This window comes from Acartia tonsa, chromosome 3, assembly GCF_053477335.1.
Source record: "Acartia tonsa isolate MP-2025a chromosome 3, ASM5347733v1, whole genome shotgun sequence".
NCBI classification, from domain to species: domain Eukaryota; kingdom Metazoa; phylum Arthropoda; class Copepoda; order Calanoida; family Acartiidae; genus Acartia; species Acartia tonsa.
Window position 1 is genome coordinate 41,460,933 of NC_137262.1, and position 23,089 is coordinate 41,484,021.

Below are 23,089 nucleotides of genomic sequence, written 5' to 3' on the forward strand. Positions count from 1 at the left end.
TTTTGTCCAAACTTTTCCAACAATGATATTAATATACAAAAGGAGTAATTTGTCTATCAAGTTATCGTCCATTGTCTTATCCCTTTAAATCCTTGTAAGATATATTTAATGATCTCTGCTGCAAGTGTATTTGATTTTACGAGGCTGGGTTAAGACAGATTGACAAATTGACGTACGTACAGATACATTTGCGTAATTCTAGAAACGTCGAAATAGCCAACACACAAGACAACAACCAAAGGCCAGGGTAAGGAACAATTTTAATTCAAGCCTTGCTAGGTGTTACACAAGGTCTAGCTTCATAATCATTATTATTCATATTAATTGATGTGGTTTCATAATTGATACATCGCACACTTTTATATGTATATATTAATGCAAATTGTACAAATACTTATTACTTCGTCGCTAGTCTCTAGTGTCTATTGGGCGAAGGGTAACCCCTTAACTTTGTTGTAGAAAAATGAAATATTTATAAATGGGGGTGTAAATTTTTCATGAACCCCCCCCCCCCCCCCCACTGAAAACCCTTAAACTTTCCCTGCAACAGCAAAAAAAGCAGTTTAAGAGATCTTAGGTAACAGACAAATAGACAAAAATCCAACTAAATCAGTATATCTCATATGAAATGTTAATGTTTCTGTTAAAATCAATGGGAAAATGGAACATTTGGCTTCTGATATGAATAAGTTTTAATAAAGATATAAAAATGTATATTTCTGTATTATAAACAGTATAAAATGAATAAAAATATTCATTTTCTGCACAATTTGTACAGAAAACATTTCTTTTAGTATAAAATAAAGTGAATTGTATAATAGTAGCCATAAAACCTTCACAAAAAATTGCAGACTAAAATCTTTCAAAGCAACTGAGAAAACAACAATAGAATTTCCATCTTGACCTAAATGGACATACTGATATATGGAATTAAAGAGCAGCTTTGCTACTAAATACAAAATTTTAAAGACTAAACTTTGTACTCAACAATTGTATATTGTGTATGTATTTAATTTATAATTTATATGTTTGGCAAGGGTGTATGGCAGGAGTAATACTAAACAAACACCCCTTTTATGTGTGTGTATGTGTGAGTTTGTGTGTGTGTTTGTGTATGTGTAGGTGTAGGTGTGTATGTATTAGGTTATAGAAAAATGAGCTCTTTTTTGATACACATTAATTCAAAAGACACAAGAAAATATATAAATACTCGAGTTATATGTTAATTTATACAAATTAATCTTTCTTTAATATTTAATTATTTCTCGGCTACTGTTTAAGATAGATGTCTGGAATTTCTATTGAAGAATCCCATGGACAATGGGCATCAACTCTTTAACAATTTTTCTTAGAGCTGTTTGTCTGGGCTTGTTATTTCATAAAATGTGTAATATTTTTGAGCTTCACTACTTAAAGATATTGTTATCCTTGTTTTGTTGTTACTAATTTTTGCATGCAGAAAATAATACTGTTTACCCTACATATGTCACACCCTAGCAATGTGCAAACCCTAATATCTGCATACAACATATTGTGCGAATTTTAATGTGAATATTTGGAACCATAACAACAGGAATGTCCTTACTTCCATTTTTTAAAAACACAGCTTTTCTTAAATTATTTAAACAATTTAAAAAAACTGCATTGATTATAGAATTACATTGTAAAATTTAAAAATTAGCCATGAGCTGTCTAAATTTGCCTAATATGCCTATTTTAAAAGGATATTTTAAGAGGCATAAAAACTAAGGAAACAAATAAACTTAACGCAACAAGCAATAAGTTTTTGCTATCTATACAGTTTGCTTTATTTTCATCTCTAAATTGGTTATACCTTTCTGGTAATTTTAGTAAATTTTTGTTTAAAATGTACGGTAGATGTATGGAGAACTTTATTTTGTTTTTATAATTAAAATCAAATAATTTTATGTAGTACAATTATTGATAATCAATTTTGTTGTCCAGGCTTACTTCTAGCACATATTTATGTACCACTCCTTCAAATACTTTTTCCTAGGTTTCTTATCTGTTTTCCATTAGATTCTGCAAAAAAATATTTCAGCGGATTTTTTTTCTACATATTTAAAAAAAATCAAATTACCATTTCAAAAAATACTAATTGCTCTTTAAACCTAAATAAGGTATTATTTTCTAATATCATTATTGTGTTGATTGTTTTTTTTAAATGGCATTTGTCGCGGGATTGATTGCTAACCCTGTTATTTAACTTGCACCGCATTCCTAGCTTGTAATATTTTGGCGAATAGATGGACAAAAATTATAGGCATTTGCACTATTACGTAAAAATATAACAGCAAAAATTATTTTACATTAATATAAGATTGCGACTCACTATTAATTAAATGTAATTGGTTTGTTGAAAGACCAAGCCAATACCTAGTACCTTATAATCAGTGTTAGCAACATGACGTAATAGCACTAGGTACATTAAAGATGTCTTTAGAAAAGATTCGAACCCTAAATCAAACCTTTAAAAATTTAAGATTTTTAAAACAAGGGTGTTCCCCAACCCTTTTCCAGATAAGAAAATGGGTGGCATTTTTTCTCCTTTTGCAACCCCTCAAGACCTACTCCTGTGCACTCACCTACTTCAATTTTTGCTAATATTTGAATAATACATTTTTACAGGATCATAAAATTACGGCGTAGACACCTATTGATTTGAACGCTCACGTTGTTAAAACATCATAATTTAACAAAAATTATTGGGCTTCAAACTTTTACATACACACACCAGCAATATTGTTAATCATTAAATCAGCAGCTAATTTAGGCAAATTTGTTTCTTTAGAAAAACAATCTAAATAATCATCAATATTTAATAAATTTTGCAAAAAATTAAATTTGATTATTTAAAAACAATTTTAATGTTAGCAAAAATTAAACGTTTATGAAATCTTCATTTTTATATAAAAATAAATCAATAGTTCTTCACAAGATTAATTTATTAGTTTTTAAAAATAAAATAGTACATCAATATGCAGAAATCAATACATTTGTCCTAATAGTGATTGTTGTATAGCTGTCATCACCTTGAGCTGTTGAATTTTGGCGGTTGTTTGGTTGTTGTTAAGAAATTTTACTGATCTAAAAATAATTGTACATCTTATGTTAAGTCAGGAAATAATGATTCTCACACCAATTGGGAATGTGATTTCAAATATTTTACCCATAGAATACAGGGATAGTTCCATGGTGGAAAAATTAAATAAATACATTTTTTGCAAGTCGATGTGTATGATAGTATGTCCAAAATGGACACTTTTGATAAATATCGACATTAATCCTTTTATGATATTTTGACTCTATGCATTTGAAGGTTGATAGAAAGAAGATGAAAAAACGATCTATTGAACTTTGACTTTGCAAATTCGCATTCTTGTTTTTGCAATAATGTTGGGCAAACTCCGCTAGCACATATAAAACACAGGGATCTAAAGGGATAAGACAATGACTGATAAATTAATGCACGTCCCCAATGATTACACACAAAACTATGCCTGCTGTAGATTACAATTTGTGGTTAAATCTTTTGGACACTCAACTAAACAAACCAACCAATCAAAAATTCAATAAAAGTCCCAAAGGTTGTTAATCCAACAAATAAGAAAACGTTATTATAAGACTTTGGGGACTAATAAACAGCCTAATGTCCCCTCCCTCCCTGTAAAGAACATACTGATTATTAAAGTGTGAACCCGTACAGAGGTCAATTTGTTATTTACACACACAAACAAACAAACATAAACACACTCACAGAAAAAGATTACAATTCATAACGACACAAAAAAATACTCGTTGTCCGTTATTTTAGTAATAGCAGTTGCTGTTTCTTGTGTTTGTTTGTTCGTATATATAATTTGCTTTAAAAAGTGTAAAATTAAGATTACCACCAAAAACAAAAATATATTAAATTTTTTCATACAATTTTAATAGTTTCTTTGGACTATATTACGCATTTTTAAAAAGTGGCTATGGCTGACAAATAATTGATACTTGTTTACTCTTTGAAACCCCTAATTTTAGCCCCCTCAAAATTAAAAAAATTCCTAGATTACCGCCCTTATACCTTTGAAACCCCTCGTTTTACCCCCCTCAAAAAAGCTTCCCTGTATAATGACATTAATACTAATCTCTTATGTTGATATAATAACAGCATATTAAAGTTACTGGGTAATTAACTAGTAGAATTATTTAAAGTGCTTATTAAAATTGTTCTTTTCCCGTTGCTTTCAAGTTTAAAGATCAATAACTACTCATTAGTTGAAAGCATCCTTTGTTTTTAAGCCAGTGTGCATTCCCTTCCGCACATGTTACCAGAGCTTATCAAATTACCAGAGCTGCATATTATTACAACAGCACAAAATGATCAGTTCCTTTCTTTATTCTCATCATTAAACAAATCCTGTTATTTATTTTCTATTTTGTCTTTCTGCAAATCCAAGTTCGGATGTGATAATTCGCGGAAGTGATAACACAAACTTTAAACATTATTAGCAAGGCATGATAATAAGATTATTATTTATTAAATGTATATTTGTTTATTTACAAAAACAAAGATAAGTTTAACCATAAGCTAGTAACGTAGAAATAAAATCCCACATGGCATTGTGTTAATATTTCTAGTATTTTTGTTTTTAAGTTGCAAATATCAGTCTATAAACGAAGAAGATAATGTTTAGTTGAACATTTTGTGGACATAATCTAGTCATAGAATAGATGTTTAAGATGTACCTTTAATTTAAAACAAATTAAAGAGTAGCTGCGCTACAACTATATACAACATATATGAATGTACGTATGTATTTACAAGAGTATGATCAGGCCAGGTCGTAAATTATGTTACTTTGATCATCAAGTCACAAATATACATTATACAAACATACATATGCTTTTAAAAAACATAACAACACACAAAAACACAGGGAAAAAGGATAATAAATCAATTTGGGACATAGCAATTTGGAATCAGGAATTAAGAAATCAGCAAAATACCTTTTTTTTGGCCTAAGTTATCAAGCGTTAAGAAGAAAGAGCTTTTATAACCTTAGATTTTAAAAAAATGTTGGCTTGTTGAAAAATAATAAAATCTGCTGCGAATATTAATACTTTTGGTGGTTGCAGCTTCGGCTATGAATGTCAGGTTTTCCAATAATCTTGCGACTCAGCAGTAAATAGTTGATTAAATAGCAGCTACGGCTAAAAAAGACCAAATAATGCAGCAACTACATTTTCTTTTTTTATTTACATTTATCATTTTAAACTAAAAAAATTATAAAAGAATATTATTGTTTACCGATCCTTAAACAATAATAAACACAGACCATTAGACAAAAACATACACTAACACTTTGACACACCCTTTAACTAACAATAGAATTATTATTAATTCAAGTTTTCAATCTGAAAATTAATTTTAAGATCCTGAAAGTGCTTTAGTTAATGATTGTTTACTTTACATTTTTCAAAATCTTTGGTATGTTCGCATCCTTGTTATTGTAAAAATGCATGGATTTTATTTATACTCGGCTTTGCCAATAGTAACTGAATTGAAAGGCATTTTGTGTATAAGCCCTTTTATAAAACATATATTGCACTCAGTATAGGCATATTAGACTGGCTTCAAAAATTTAAAATTTAAAAATATTTCATATGTCTTAAATAGATATACGAATATTAGACATGTATTTGGATTCTGACAAAAAATATAAAAAATATTTTGTCTCTAACAACATAACTGGAAAATAATGATACTTATTAAAAATTTTAAGGCTAAATAGATTTATCATGTAAAAAAGACATTTATGGACTTAGTATGTAATACTTAAATTTTAAATTGCATTTTGGGACGGGCTAATGAATAGGCAGCATATCAATATATAGCTATAGGTTGTTATAAAGGTGGGGAGATGAGTTGTGCAATAGTTTCCGCTAAAATATATTAAGTACAAGTGTTTTCTTTTGATATTAAACAAATGACACATGAAATTTAAAAAAACAGAATATGGGACTGCTAAAAAAGGCAAATTTTGCGGAACTAATAATATTGGATATGTGAAAAAAGATGACATGCAGAAGTGAAAAGACACACTGATATGAGGTGATACTTGACATTTGCCCTATAACAAACCTATACACTTTTATTCAAATATTGGCGTTTTAGAAAATTAAATCATTTGGGACAATATTTAGAAATGTTAGGCTTCTATAGGTTTTAGCTTTTTACCAATATGTAGGGGGTAAAAATAGATCTCCCTAACCTTTTTTTCTTATAAACCTTCCCAGGACCTATTAGAAGCTACCATGTAAAGGAGAACAATATCGGTTAAGCAGTTAGCGAGATCCTTTGGTACACACAGACAGACAGACAAACATCCTTTTACTTTATTATAAGGATGTCAAATTTACTTTCCTAAACAAGTTAAATTGTCAAATATTACACATTTTATATGGAGATATTTAAATTGACAAAATCATAAGTTGATATCTATATGGAAATATATTTCCAGAATGGCTTTGAAACCGATTAATATCCTCTGGGTTAGAAGCGGTTCTCAGCTATACTGAAAAGTCATGTATAACATCGTATTACTGACAATTTTCCACGAAAATCATAATAAAAATCACTAATTACTACCCAAGGGGCCAAAGGATTTAATCTTAATTTTTTTTTATTGTAATATCCGCGGAAAGCTGTCTATAATACTATGCTATAGATAACTATTATATATGTGATTCTTATTGGTATATCTTTATATGAAAAGTTTAATTTTTTTATGTGCCATTTTAACTTTCTATTTTATTAAAACAGAGAGGAAAAAAATATACAGATTTAAATTTAAAAGTTACACAACTAAACTGTTCAATTTAAAATCATATTCTTTCGTTTCATATAACTTATAAAATTGATTCTATAAACTTCAAATAGAAATTCATTTTATAACAAATAAGATTTTCTTGTATATGTTTAAAATAAAACCATACATTTAAACATTGGATTTAAAAATAAACAAAGATGATTTTGATACTGATAAAACGATTTTAGTTCCGAAAGTCTATTAACATTGTGACTATTTGTCATAGGAATTATCTATAAAAAACAATTTATTAGGAAATCATATTATGTAAGAAATTGAGGTCAAAAGGCAAAAATTAACATATTAAAATAGTTCGTATGAAATTGTAAGTAACAATTATTATTTGAGGTTTGAATGTATAATTTGACTCTTTATTGACTGATATACGACGCCATTAAAAAATAATCTAATAGACAAATTTAACTGAAAAAAATTATCAACGCGCTTGTCCCTTCAGTGATCCTGACGTACCTGGTAGCTGTCCAGGTCAACCTGTCATTGGCCTCCAGAGTTTACCTGTCACAAGATGGAGGCTACAGAGGCATCATTGTCAAGATACATCCATCAGTCAGGTAACAGAATTGTTATTTATTACATCGTAAAAATATACAGCTTTCCGCGGATATATAATGTACAATTGTAAGATAAAAACCAGGTTTGTTAAACCCGAGATACATAAGTCACGTTCTAAAAAAAACTAGATTTAATATTATGATTTTTTATATTCCTAGAAAAGTAGATATAATACGATGCTATACAAAATTTTCAGTATGGCTGAGAACCGGTTCTAATCCATTAATCGAAAATAGAGTTAAACAGCAGAGATACTCTATAATTGATACATTTGAACGTCAGTAATTCTGACTTGCTTAGTCTTAAGTATCAAATTTGACTTTAAAAGGTTTATCTAAGATTGCAAAATTTAATTAACATCTTAAAAATATTTCTTTTTTTGTTTTTAAAGAAAGAATAAATAAAGATACAAAAAATCTGACCTTATTATACAAAACAAACTATATGATAATTGAAATATAACAAGAACAGTATTGCCCATAAGTGCAGCATAAAAAAGTACCAAGTAGGGGAAAAGCTGTAAAGGAATTATCTGACAGCCAAAGTTATGAAAAATTAAAACACAAAGTAGGCTGAAATAACGATTCCTCCCCCCCCCCTCCGTTACTCTCTTGACAGGCGAAATAGCAACCTAAATTGACGACAACTTTTCCGCTATCAAAATAACCACATACATACTTCTACATCCATTTTATGGTAATTAATTTTTTTTCATGAAAACTCAGAAAACTTACTATTAAATGATTCTTTAATTGAACACACTTGGAGAAGGACAGACAATAGATATAGAGTAGCTGTGCTACTAACAATTATATTTTTAGGACACATGTCTCATTTTGTTTGAAACAGATTATTATTGTGTTTTTCTTATTTCCAAACAATGGCCGGATTAATTGTTTTCATAGAGATATCATATTATTCTTTATAATAAAAAAAAAATAATAATTTTCTTTAAACTTGCTAAAAGTACACAAGGAGGACAACAATCATAAAAGCGAAGCTAATCATATTAGATTATAGTTGTTTAAAACCAAGGATTCAAATTCTATGCTATTGAAATTGTCATAAGGACTTTCTGGTAATGATTATAGAGAAGCTATAATGCTTTAATTCCATGTTATGCCTAATTGTTACAGGATACCTCATGCAAGGTCTAGCCTTGTCCCCGAAGTTTTGAAATAAAATCTTATTAGTTGGCTCAGCAACTTTGGGGACTTTTGTTGAGTTTTGATTGGTTGATTTATTAAGTTTAGTGCTTAAACGTTTCAACTACTACTTGTTAATTACAGAAGGGGTAATTTTATGTATCATCATTGAGGATTTCATCAATTTACCGGCCATTGTCTTATCCCTTTAGATCCCTGCTTTATAATTGTATAACTTTGCTTTGCATTTTTTCACCTTCCAAATATTATTATTGACAATCAATTTATTTTGAGCAATAATTCCAAGAAATATTGTCACTTTCTTTACCTACAATACAACAAAAATTCTTTTTCTCTAAAAATATACAAAATAATTTTAATAATTAAAACAATAGTTCTTACTCATGGAGGGAAAAGTTGGAGACATTGGGCTGTTTATTACAAGAGTCCCTAAAGTTTTATAATAAAGTTTTCTTATTTGTTAGCTTAATAATGTCGGGGACTTTGATTAAATTTATATTGGTTGCTTCATTAGGTTGAGTGTCCAAACCTTTCAACCAGTAATAGTAATTTATATGAGGGATAATACTGTCTATCATTGTTGGGGTTTTAGATCAATATATGACCATTGTCTTATCCCTTTAGATCCCTGGTTCTTTCTAGTTTAGAACAGAGACTCGAACCCTTTTCTCTTTCGCTAAATTTTGGCGGTTAGTTTAATGGTATTAATACCATTAAACTTACGGTAAACATATTTTTTATTAACGATATTCTATGTATTTTCCATGGTGTGCCTTCACTACTGCAAATATATCATCAGAAGAGCATATTAATGAAACAGAACAAACAAACTATCTATTTTTTCTTACATTTACTATTATCATCAAATTATTTGCTACCAGGGATCTAAAGGGATAAGATAATGGCAAAAAAATAATAAACATCCCCAATGATGATTCACAAAATTACTCCTTCTGTAGTTTAATATTTGTGGTTGAAAAGTTTAAACACTCAACTAAATTAATCAACCAATCAAAATTCACTAAATTTACTAAGGTCCCCAAAAGATGTTAAGCCAACGAATAAGAAAATGATATTATAAAACTTTTGGGACTAGTGTAATAAACAGTCCATTTTCCTCTCTCTCTCTGATTTGCTATTTTGTCATGCAGATGTAATAATTAGCGGACGTGAAAGCACACTTATTGTGAACAGCCCAAGAAAGAATAAAAATAATTCTATGAATTGAGATAATCCTTATATTTTTATTTGAATATATAATCCTATTTTTCAGTTCAATTATTCTTTACCTTTCATTTATTATTAAATAAGTTTAATTCCTGTTTACAATTTTTATATCTTTCTATCTAACTTTCTTTCTCTTTTAAAAAATTGGATTATTATTCATAAAATATTATTTTTCTTTTCTTTTTACTCTCTCTCTCTCTCTCTCTCTCTCTCTCTCTCTCTCTCTTTCTCTTTCTCTGTCTCTGTCTCCCTATTTTTCGTTCAGCTCTTTCTCTATTTTTCTCTATGTATCTAACTCCTATTCTTTTACGTTGTTTTTCTTATCTTTCATTCTTTATATTTTCAGCTGTGAAATAGTTATATTTATGTCCTTTACTGACCAATATAAAAACCGACAGAAAAATAGTTTTAGAGTAGCTTTGCTTTAGCTTAAGATGTAGAAAATACGTGGATAATATGAGATGGTAAAAATTGTCGTCAATTTAGCTTGCTAATATGGAACTCGTTTATCCAGTCGAAGGAAGGGAATGGGTTAGGTTAGCCTGCTGCAAGTTTAACTTTGTTAGAGAACATGACAATCTGGTGTAAGATCATAATATATCTATTATTGTTTTCAAGAATTCCGTGTATGAAGTGGCTAATAATAACAAATAATGATCATATAAAAGCCTCAAAACACAAATTAAAATTCAATTCGCCTCGCCAGTGAATTATTATTTTCAGTCAATTTACATGAGAAACCATGGTAGGCCATCACTTCTGCAAGTGTTTAAAATTCGCATTAGCATCTAGCATCTAGGGGCTCTGTATTTGAAAGAACAGCAGAGAGGGGCTATAAAAATAGCTTAAATCCAACCTAAAATCTGAACATATAATATCCTAAAACATCACAGGCCCTATTTGAAGCTTACTTTAAATAGAGAACCCAATCAGTTCAGTAGTTATTGAAATCTTAATATTCCGACAAAAGCTCTTACTACTTTATATAATAGTATAAAAAATAACGTAAATGGGTTGCATAATGATGAGAGGAAAGCAAGGGGTCAGTCAGTAGCAGTTTGTGCTGTGGTGCTAATTTTCAGCCGGGAAATTTTGATGACGTATTACACTTAATGGAAATGATAGCACACCTGAGAAATCACATTACAATTATGCCTACTATATATTCTCTCTCTTTTTCCTCCTTTCTTTCTCCTCTCTCTTTTTTTCTCACTGGTCCCACTTCTCCTTCTTTTAAAAGAGAAATCGTGAGATTTGTCTTCAAGCTTTTTTTATCCACTATTGGCCATTTTTGAACTCCAAACTTTTTATTTCTTTTTATGCAGATACTTTATGAGTAAGGTCGGTCCGTCCGTCCAACTGACAGAGTCACTTACATATATTCTAACCTTCATAAAACTTTTTTGACGGATTAATTTTAAACACAAGTTGCTTTAAACTAGTTAGACAATAAAAAAACTGTTATGTTCAAAGATTTAGTGAAAATACCTACCAAAATTTAAATTTATTTGGTTATTAATAAAGTTCTTGATATAATGATATCGATTTTATTTATTCAAAAATCTACTTTTTGACCAGATATTCCTTAGTATTTTCATTATTAAAGTCTATTTAACCATAATTTAAATTTTAATCGATAAAAAAACACAATTATTTTATCAGAAAGTAATATTTATTCATTAGGTATTCTATAAATTTTCAAAATTTATATAAATAGAATAATAAGTATATTGTTACAATAAGAAGCCATACTTTTGATTAATTAGTAAGAAATAAGAAAAAGAATTACATTTTCTATAAAATCTCATCTTAAGACATAATTATAGTATTTTTAAAGAATCTTAGTGACAGTGTATAGATTTAAAAAAATAAGACTCTACGGTTCCTTAAAAAACATTAGATTAAATTTCAAGTAAAACTCATTAAAGTATTTTCCTTTTTTTCATAAACCTTTTTTCATCTTACTTTGCTAATTTCTTTTTCTTGGATCTTAATTAATGAATGAATAAGTAACTTTTATTTCAAATTAACTTGATAAAATTCATATCTTATATTTGGAAAAATAAGTTAGAGAAGACAAAATATATAATTAGTAGCGTAGCAACTCTATACGTATCTGTGTTTGAAAGTTGTTTTTAGTAGTGAAGCTACTCTTGAAGTAAAGCTGTCTTTTTCTTTCTCTCCATTTCTCGCTTATTTTATACCAATACTAGCGTATGTGCCCCTAGCATTTAGGGTAGATATAGGGCAGAAACCATCCGACGAGTTAAAAACAATATCAAAGTAGCCTAAAACCATCCCGAGACTTATGTGGAGCTTCCCTTAAAAGGAGAACTGTAACAGTATAGTAGTTATTGAAATCTTAAGCTTTAGACAAATTAGTACTTAGTACTTTATAGTGAAGGCTGTTAATAACTTAATTTATGGTTTCATAAGGTTCGCTCCTATTGTAAGTTTTCGTCTATTAAAAGCTGATTATTAATATTAATATCTACACAATATGTAATATGATTATACAACCCGACTTGTGTATATCATCATCCTTGTTAAGTATTATTATCATCATATTGCCGCTGTGTGTTAGTTTAATTTGGGAAAATGGTCACACTTCGTAGATTCATGATTAAACCATGCTTTTTTTGTAGCGAAGCTACTTAAAATTTAAATTCACAAGGAAGTATGTACGTGCAACGTTTATGAATTGACTTATATTTAGAGGATACTTCAATTAAAAGTATTAAGATTTGCGTGACATTTAATCATTAGGTCAAATCCTATAAATTTCCTAAAAAGAAGTCAGAGTTTCCTAAATCTCGTATAGATTTAATTGAACAAATCTAATAGGATTTTGCCAATAATTTTAACTTTTGACTTTATCCTTTGAAAAATACATAACACCAATTTATTTGAATCATATCATTATTCCTAAATCTATCTTCTATGAATGCAACCAACCTTGTTTAAAAAGAAGTTAATAAAACAAAGAAATTGAACATTACATTATTTTGTTATTCTTGCCGGCTTTTTCACAGTCAGACAGATTTAGGGCTCGGCAGTTTCTTAATTTTAGAAAGACTCGGCTGTTGCAGATTTTTGTTCGAAAAAACGGCGGCTTTGCTGCGGTTGGGAATTATTGACAATATTCCGCGATTAGCAACACGTTTTTGGATTTTCTCCAAACAACCGGCAATACTAAAAAAGTGTAGCTTAACGTGGCTGCGACTGGCGAGCCCTGTCGAGATTAGTTAATATGCTAAACTAGCTTCCTGTATGTATGAAAAAGTTATTAACAAAGGAGCATGTAACTTTATATCTTATATACAAAATAGTTTTTTTTTACATAACTTAAGCATATTTAGACACCTGTATTACCTAATAGAGCAGATTCTCTATAACTAAAGGAATGTCCGTGCGTCTGCTCCTCCGTTTACAAACAAATTACACTAACGTTCTGAAAAATTTTAATTATTGGCTGTTCTCTAACATTTATTGATTTTTGTCATAACCAGCCATAGATTTATTTTTCTGTTTTTTTTGTTTATATAAATAATGATGTCTTTTTTCTCTCAATAAGATGAGTTACTTGGATATATTTGTCCTTGTTAAGTTAAGTTTAGATTCTAGTATGTTTTTATTTTAAGTTCGCAGATATGAAAAAGAAATAATATCATCAGATTTAGATTTTTATTAACTTTTTCGTAGACAATCTCTAAATATAATACAACTTTAATTTTCTTTTAAAAAATGAATAATATTTTAATATAATTTTCTATTTTTAGGCGTGAATCCTGTGAAGAAGTGATTAGAAATTTAAAGGTAATTTTATCTTTTTGTTTAAACTAAGGGCAGGGCCATTTTATACGTTATCAGGTGTTAAAAAGTTTTCATAGTTTTAAAGTAGTTCGTTTTACTCATAGGAAGTGATTAAGGGGATTTAAAAAGTAGCTGGATGTACGTATGTGAAGTAAGATCACGTAAACGATGCCTACCCTTGCTTCCGTGCAGGTTTTATGCTATTTTGCGCAAAGGATGATGTTTTGCCTTTTTTTTTTACAAAAAAATATATGCCTTTCAGAGTTGAGGGACAACGTTTGAACGATAAACAAACTCATTTAATTAAGAAGCTTCGCTTTATATAAAATGATAAGAATAAAATGTTCCTAAAAAGCAGTCCCTAATTGGCTACATACCAAAACCCAACCAACTTCTAGTTTTTACAATTCTTCTCTCCCTTGCTTTTACATATAATTTGCACAAGTCAAGTTTAACAAGGAAAATTATGTCCAAAAGCAGCGAATAAATTATACAAAATAACTTTTTATTAATACAAAATAACTTTTTATGAATACTATACACCGATACCATTTTGATATTTTTAGCAACAGACAAAAAACACTTTATACAAGTACTAGCGACTGCGCCCATAGCATCTAGGAGCTCTTTGTTCCAAGGAATATGACAGAAAATAGCCTAAAATCAGCTCTAGACTTCACTGTAAAGGAGGATCGTATCGATTCAGAGGTTAGCGAGATCCTTTGCTACAGAAAAAAAGCTTGCTACTTTACATAATGGAATGTTTTTTTTAAGTTTGCAACGATTTACTGTTTTAATGAATATCGGCGAGTCACTATTAAAAAAATAGGGGTTTACAATAACCAAAACTTAATTAATTTTGGATTCTCAATGTACATACCGACATTAGAAATATAGAAAAGGTGCGCTGAAAATATAATTTTGCCCGTGTTAACTGATGCAAAGATGATACTTGCAAAAACATTTGCTTAAAATATGTGCAAACATTTTAACTAACAAAGAATATTAGCAATAATTTTATAAAAAGAAATATGAAATTTTGTTCATCTGAAGACTTTTGAATATCAAGCATTGGATTAATTGTCCATTGACCTATCCTATCCTATTATGTCTGAAACTATAGATTGAAAAAATATAACTTTGCTAATATATAGAAATATTTTTGTTGTTGTTTCATATAAACATAAACAGCCAAAGGAAATAGCTCACCCTATTGGAAAGGTACGCTTTGGCAAGCAAAGCATATAATCTTTATTTGACCGACATACCGACCATTCCTCATTTATAAAACAAAGCTTTTGGCACATTTTTTGCAATTGTTTAATCTAATTTTGCAAACTGTTTTCCTTTTGCTTTTCAGCGCAGCTTCTTTACAATTTTCTTTGAAGAAAAAGGTTCGCAGGAAATACAATCCAATACAGAGCTTTAAAAATCTTAATTTAAAACAACATGAACCAGGACTTATTTTGCAATAACTTTACAGGTCGTTCTGACCTTTTAAACGACTGTTTACTTTTGATTCGCTTTTGGCAGATTTTATTCTTGTTTTATAGCTTTTGTTTAATAATTACAATAATTTTCTGAAGTGAAATAAAAATGAATTAGTTATTTTTATAACTCTGATAAAAATCAGTTGAAAAATTCATAAAATTAGATATTATTAGTATCAACTTAAGGACTCTTGTTTTTACATTGAATATGACAATGAATCTGAAAAAAAAGTTTTCACTTCATGTTTTTTTAAAAATATCTTTGTTGATAGCATTAACAGAATGTAATTAAAACACTAAAATATAGAAAACAATATATTTTGTCTCAATGTTTTAGTTTTTAGTGGAATAAATTTAAACTTAAACAGCATTACAGGCGTTTAAAATCAAATAATCCCCTTTGAAAATTCTTTCCAAATGTTCCTTTTCCCGGTTCTACTATTTGCTTTACAGAATTTTTATCCTTAACCTGTTTTTGTGTTTCTCGTTGAAGTGATGATAAAATACTTTAGCATTTTATTTTTCATATCATGAGAGAGCTTCCACAACATTTTTTTTCATGTTTCCACTACATTTTTAAGTGTTTTCAAAAAGTCACAACAATTTTTATTTGTCAACTTCTAAACTATCATTAAAATTTAACGTGGTTAGCCGACAATACCTGCTAAACCTTTTATCCTTTATACATATATATATTTTGGGTATATTTCCTCCCGTGGCAACGCCTCTTAAGGGACGTTTCTTCGCATTTTTACAGCAGTTTTTCACCTATTTCTAGTCACTTTGAGGGGCCTTAACCCTGCGGGGCCTATTGCCTAAATCTGCGGGACAACCACCGAACCCAATACAACCTAACTAAGCTAACCTAAAATAACCTTTTATTTCATTTCCTTTGCTTTTAATTTCTAAAGGAACTTTTATGATAATTTTTGCCAAAATCTTCTATTGTCCCAATGTATTTTACTTTATTGTTCTTGTTTATTAAAATGACTTCGAATTTTTGATATTTTAAATGTTTTCGCAGTATTAAATTAACACCTGTTTTGTTATCATAAGAGATCTGATGAAATTATGAATGAATTTACGGGAGGAAGGATAGAGTTACACCAGTTTATGGGTATTTCAGGGATGATGTTCATGGTGGATGATTTTTGAGTTTGTAGGCAATGTTCATAGTTGCTTCTTTACATTAACACTTTTATAAAATACTAGCGGCTTCACCCCTAGCCTCTAGGGGCTTTGCCCCAAGAGGTATAATTACATCTTCTATTACTTACCCAGCAGAACGGATCGCAAATTTTCGCACCTACCCAGCAGGAAAACATTTTCTCGATTAAATAACGAATTCGCAAAATTCGTAAAAAAATAGTCTAATGTGTTCTCAAGAAAATTACTACTGGTGCTGCTTATAGTCTAATGTGTTCTCAAGAATTTTTTTTTTTTTTTGGGGGGGGGGTAAAATAGCTTAAAATCACCACAGGACCGATAGGTAGGTACCCTGAAGAGTAGAATCCGATCGGTTCAGTGGTTACCAAGATCTTAAGGGGCGGACAGACAGACGGACACACAGACATCGTTCTACTTTGTATTATAGATTAAATAACTTATTGTAAATAGCAAACTTACAGAGAAGAAAAAGAGAACAATTATTTTTGGGTTTTGACTGACAGAAAACCTAAGAATAAAATAATTTCTCTTTTTTTACTTAAATTATGATTACCTTTTTGCATTTTTTGTCTTTATCCTTGATTGCATAAAAGGCGTTTGCATTGTTATTTTTGATACAGATTTAGAGGAGATTTTACTTGATAACAAAGTGCCAGAGTAATTGGGATAAATAGCTCAAATTCATCATCATGAATCTTATTAGCAAAACTACTTTATAACTCACATTGTCAGCCCGTCATTCCATAAAAGGGAAATGGGATTTTGTTAAGATTCCATTAACCAATGAGCATCTGTTCAATTTTATATATCTGGCCTTTGTTGCTGTGTTTAGTGCCCTAGGACACTGGGGATAGATGTCACAGCTTTTGGCCTATCTATTCTATTACGTCATAGTAAACAGAAAAAGAAAGGGTATGGGGAAATATACCCCCTAGAAAAGAGACGGGGTATAGGGTATTTCCTGACGCCAATAGAATACGTAGGCCAAAAGCAGTAACATCTATCTCCATTTTCCTAAGGCACTAATTACAGCTACCTGTCCTTTTATTTGTTCGTCTGTACATTTTTATGCATTCATTATGCCCATTTGTCTGCTTATATTTTTTATTTAGTTCATCGAAAGAATTCGATACCTCGGGATCAGGGATAAGGGATAGGAAACCTGGCCATTAATTAGGTCCCGGCCTAGATTCTAAAGGGATATTGCAACTATTACAAATTACTATCAAACTGGCGGACGCTCCCAAGTAGCTATAGCTCTAAACCAATAAGAATCGGCCTGTTTTTAACAACCAATCACCAATTGGCGAAAATTTTAGAAGCAGACAATTCTGGGAAAAATAATGATTTCGTCTGCTACTAAAAAATAAATATAAATGGTGTTAGATCACATTAGCTTAATTATTAAATCTGCTTAGAGTTAAACATTAAAAAAGGGCCATATAGAAAAAACAAAAATAACGGGATTATTTTTTGGAAAGGAGGTAGCTACGAATTTTCATTTGGTAGTTTATAAATTAGATGTTGTATTTTGAATTTTAAAAATTTAATACGGAATTGATACAACACTTTAACCCTAATATATGTACAATACACAATACAACACAGTACAAATATATCACTACATAATATCACTACAAAGAATACTTGATAGAATGTTACCCAAGTGCATATTAATTTATTTATTTTGAATTTTAATTAGCAATGAAATTTTCAAAGAAAATTTTTACTCATTAATAAAAATGCAAATAATACAAACTAAAATCTGTCTGAGGGAAACCCAACGATAGCTTTCTGACAGTTCAAATTACCAAAGTAAAAGATAAAAAAAATTTGGGAGAGAAAAAACTTCATTTTAACAAAAGCCATTAATATATAGGTCTATAAAAAGTTATGTTTTTTACTTTAAACTAGCTACCTGAATTTGATTCTATACTTTATCTACACACACACACACAGCTTTTTTATTAGCGTTTTATACGAAGCACTGCGCCATCCCAAAACTGGTTTATTAGGCTAGAAATAGGCCTAGGCTTGAAATAGGCCTGAAATAATATTTTCCTACGTTTCCCATCCCTTATCCCTGCTCGGGATACTCCTGAGTCCTCATGCTTGATCTTTTTTTAAAAGACCTCGCCCTAGAAAAGTATTTTGACATTCATTGATTTTTAAATCGTTGAATCTAAAACACCTAACCTAACCAAATGTTCTATTTCCTAATTTTATTAAATGTCTTCTATTTTTCTTATAAGCTAACCAAAAAGGAAAAAAAGAAGAAACCACAAGTTGCTTTATTGCTAAAGAAAACCAATTCATTCTAGCAGTCATTTAGATCTTTGGGTACATACAAATAGACAGTCATAAATATTTTTTTAACAGTATAAACAAACAATAAAACATTAAATTTGAGGTTTTAATAGAAATAACAATAAAACAATATAAACAATAGTTGGCATTTGATGACAGCCATTTAATTTATTCATTTTTTTCAGGATGTCTTAACCGGCACGTCGGAGAAGCTGTTCCGCGCCAGTGGCAAGAGGGTTTGGTTTGGCCGCGTGTCGCTGGTTGTGCCGACACTGTGGACAAACAAGGACTGCGGCCAACAAATTAATTATCCTGGGTCTGGCACTCCCTATAAGGTGACACATCCCATTATTGTTTCCTGCAACTGCTACACAGCACAGGCAGAAGGATTCTTAAAATTTGTTTTTTGATTAGAAATAGCCAAAAACTTTCAAGTTTTTTTATCTTCCAAGTTTTGTTAAATTTAAAAACCTTAGTACTTAAAAAGTTGAAGCTTTTTAAAGTGCCTATAAAAATGACGTCAAACAAAACAGATGACCAATGACAGGCCAATACACAGACTAAATTACCAATGGCAGGCCAGAAACCATTTTATTTGACCAATGTTAGGCAAGAATGACGTCATTTTTTTTGTAGGATCTATATAAAGCTTCCCAAAAGATTTTTAACCAAATATTAATCAGAATCCTATTGCCTTTACTATGAATGTGTGTGTGTGTGCGAGTATGTGTGCGTGCGTGGACACATTCAATTGTCTAAAAGACACACGAGATAATTGTGCGACTTCAAAATAACAAAAAGTTCATAAAATAAAAAAAAACAAATAAAGTTCTAGATAGGATACCTTTAAATGTTAGTTCTATGAAGATACTTCGATATTATCTAATCAATTTGTTATTTCATGATTTTTTTTGATATTAAGTTCAGTTAAAACTATTATGAAGTTATTAATAAAATCAATTTTTAATATCACTATAGGTTTTTTTGCTGCAAAAATGCGGGGACACTGTTAGATAGAGCTGAAAAAAGATTTATAAGGAAGGGTGGAGGGGTAATTTTTTTTAGTTAAGAATAGATTTCATGATTTGTTTTGTAACGATTATTCTTTTAATTGAATTTAAAATATTTTACTTTATTGGGGAGGCTTTTCATCCTCTCCTTGACCAATATAAAGCTTCCAAAAGTATTGTACTTTAGCAGTTTGATTAGCTTACTTGACAACCACACATACACCCAACTACTTTAGAATACAAGATTAACTTATTGATATAATAAAACATATAATCAATAAGTTTGATTTTAGAAAACTTTATTAAAAATTTTTCTTTAAAATTTGATGTTATCTTGTAGACATCATGACATGCCTAATATTAAATCGAATAAAAAAGTAAGAAATTGTGTTCACTCACTCATTCTAAGCTTCCTACATTCCATAGACACCTATCTCAGCTACTCTATAGTTCACTATGATATTCTAAGCTTCCTATATTCCATAGACAACTAGCACAGCTACTCTATAGTTCACTATGATATTCTAAGCTTCCTATATTCCATAGACAACTAGCACAGCTACTCTATAGTTCACTATGATATTCTAAGCTTCCTACATTCCATAGACACCTATCTCAGCTACTCTATAGTTCACTATGATATTCTAAGCTTCCTATATTCCATAGACAACTAGCACAGCTACTCTATAGTTCACTATGATATTCTAAGCCTCCTATATTCCATAGACAACTAGCACAGCTACTCTATAGTTCACTATGATATTCTAAGCTTCCTATATTCCATATATGTCGATTGTCCAATTATATACAGAGTTTCTTCGGCTGTTGAATGTATTATTTCAAGAATATATTTAGTTAAGAAAATTAGTATTTCCATCCTACCAACCGTAGTCATCCTTGATTCCAAGGAAAACTAAAGTTTGATTAAAAAGTTCTCCGAAAAAAGTTTTTAAGTATATGAAAAAGTGTCTAAAACAGTGGAAATGTATATTATAATATTATATCTTGTTATTTTTTCATCTCAAACTTTATAATAGAAACATTGTTAATAAGAAAACATAACTTTTTAATAGGCAAATATTCTTCTTTTGCGTTTCCTATTGTTTTTTGGGGTCTTAAAACTTTCCAGTATGGCTTCGAAACCGATTAATATCCGCCGCTGAATTAGAACTGTGTCTCAGCAATACAGAAAAATCATTTATAGCATTTTATTACTGTCTCAACCATGACACTTTGGTTGAGCTTGACTTCCGAATTAGCGGGAAGTTCACGAGATCAGTTGGCGAACATACAAACCCCCAATACCAGGAACCATCAAGTTTCAACAGCAGGTTTGAATATAGATTTATTGATGAAATTATTTCAAAGACCTGAAATTACAATATCAATTAGTTCATAATTCCAGTTATTTATAACCACGTAATCTTATTTGCTTTTTAAAAATCATTTTTCTCTACGGTAAAAATCTTTGGAAACTTTGGCTTTAAAGGAAAATTATTTGGTTTAATAAATCATTGTTAAATGCAACAATAAGGCACATAAAATTACTAAAACATATATTAAACATAATTAAGTTTCATGCTTAGCTGGCTAAAGCCTTTTTTTTAAAACTACATATAATCGTCCTATACACCATACTTCTTAATCAAATTAACAAATTCTACCTGAAGCTCTTATGGTTTCAAATCCCTGATATACTAGGGTCGTTCACACACAATGAGACCAATGATAGGCCCAATTTTGTTCTCCGAAATCTTCACACTCTCATATCTCATTCAAAAGTAAAGAACGTGCGCATCATAATAAACAAAACAATCCATGCCGCGCCACATTATGAAGGGAAAGGCTAAAAAGACGACATTTGCGCTTAGTTTTTGGATTAATGATAAGGAATTAATTTTGCACTTGATAAACACAAAGCTTCCTCGAAAAGAGGTTAAGACACACCCCCCGTTTGAAAGTCAAATTAACTTCCTTAACGAGATTCAAGGTTTTTTTGCGCTGAGCACTAGCAACATTTCTCACTAAACTCAACTCACCATAATCACATGAGAATGGCCACATCCCGAAAACGTGACAATTTTGCTCCTATCTAAATGAAACCCCGTGAAATGCATACACAATATTATACTCCTCACTAGGACTCATAATACCTCACATTTTAGGATAGAAGGATGGGGATTGGTTTGTACCATACAACATTCCATGCACATGACAATCACAAGATCACATACACAAATCCTAAAATAGATAATCCTATTAATCATGATGTTGTAATATAACAACTATACTAAATAATAATCATTTCATAATCAATAGGTAATAAATCATTATTAATAAATCAATAAGTACCTATGAAATCAGGTTGAAATGTAAATGTAAACAATAATGGTAAAAATAAAACGAAATAAATCTTAGACAAGAAAATTAAGATTTATAGGTACTTAAAACTAAATTTGTTAAGCATCAAAAAGAGTAGTAAGAAAAAATTTTTCAAAATCCTTGGGCAGAAAGTTTTTCAAACCTAATGAATAAGAACTGTAATATCTTAATCAACAATAAAACTTTTTAATACTTAAAGAATAGCAAATAATAATATCTTCGTTAGAATTTTCATCGGAATTATAAAAAAAATACCAATTTTTCTTTGTAAAAATATATGAGACTTTAAATATGAATTTTCAATCATTCCTTGATCTGAATAAAATGTTTTACTTGATTGAAATTCATATATAATTTTAAAAAAAATCTGCTAAAAAAAATACTTGATTTTTTTTTCTTAGAATAAATATCGAATCACGCAACCTCGACACATTTATTCCTTTTTGTTAAACTTTTCAGGTAAGTTTTAAAATGAATTGTACTTTTGAAAAGAAATTAAACTCAATAAAATTAAATTTGAGCATATGAAATAGAAGAATATTTAATCGCATTTCATTTGATTCTTATTTTAGGCATAAAAATAGGCATATGAAAAATGTGGCTTTTTACTAAAAAAAATCTCAATTTCCATAAAATAAGAATCAATTATTAATCATAATTTTTAACAACTGCCTGACTGATACAGCATGTTCTTCTAGGGGAGATTTATCTGTCAGTCTGAACAAGACTCTTGCAGTCTTTCTCCCATCCTCAATTCTCGTCACTCGGCCCATCCTCAAACATCTCATCAGGGGATTGGTACTCGTAACCAGAACTATATCTCCGTCAGCTAGTGGCTCTGCCATCTCAGCCTTCCACTTGGACATCCGTAATATCTTCGGTAGGATCTCCTGGCGGTAGGCAGTCCAAAACTGGGCAGACAAGTCTTCCAACAACTTCAACCTGGAGGAAATTTGGTCCTCCGGTTTCATCGCCACATTGCACAACGGCTGGCGGTCAACATTTCCCAGCAGCTGGCCAGGGGTGATCAGCCGCCAATTCTCCACGTCGTTCGCAGCTTCTATCGTCAATGGTCT

At 30.1% G+C, this 23,089-nt stretch overlaps 2 protein-coding genes across 3 annotated transcripts in view; one reads left to right on the forward strand and one right to left on the reverse strand.

Annotated features, from left to right (window-relative positions):
- LOC145314214 (uncharacterized) overlaps positions 1–23,089 on the reverse strand; it is a 444,769-nt gene that overhangs the window by 271,724 nt on the left and 149,956 nt on the right. The gene's annotated exons all lie outside the window — the stretch shown is intronic.
- LOC145314194 (calcium-activated chloride channel regulator 1-like) overlaps positions 1–23,089 on the forward strand; it is a 127,440-nt gene that overhangs the window by 21,170 nt on the left and 83,181 nt on the right. For both annotated transcript variants that reach the window (XM_080154015.1, XM_080154016.1), the window contains exons 2-4: positions 7,332–7,450; positions 13,624–13,660; positions 18,807–18,956. In XM_080154015.1, the coding sequence (XP_080010141.1) occupies positions 7,332–7,450; positions 13,624–13,660; positions 18,807–18,956 (306 nt within the window). The remainder of the gene's footprint in view (positions 1–7,331; positions 7,451–13,623; positions 13,661–18,806; positions 18,957–23,089) is intronic.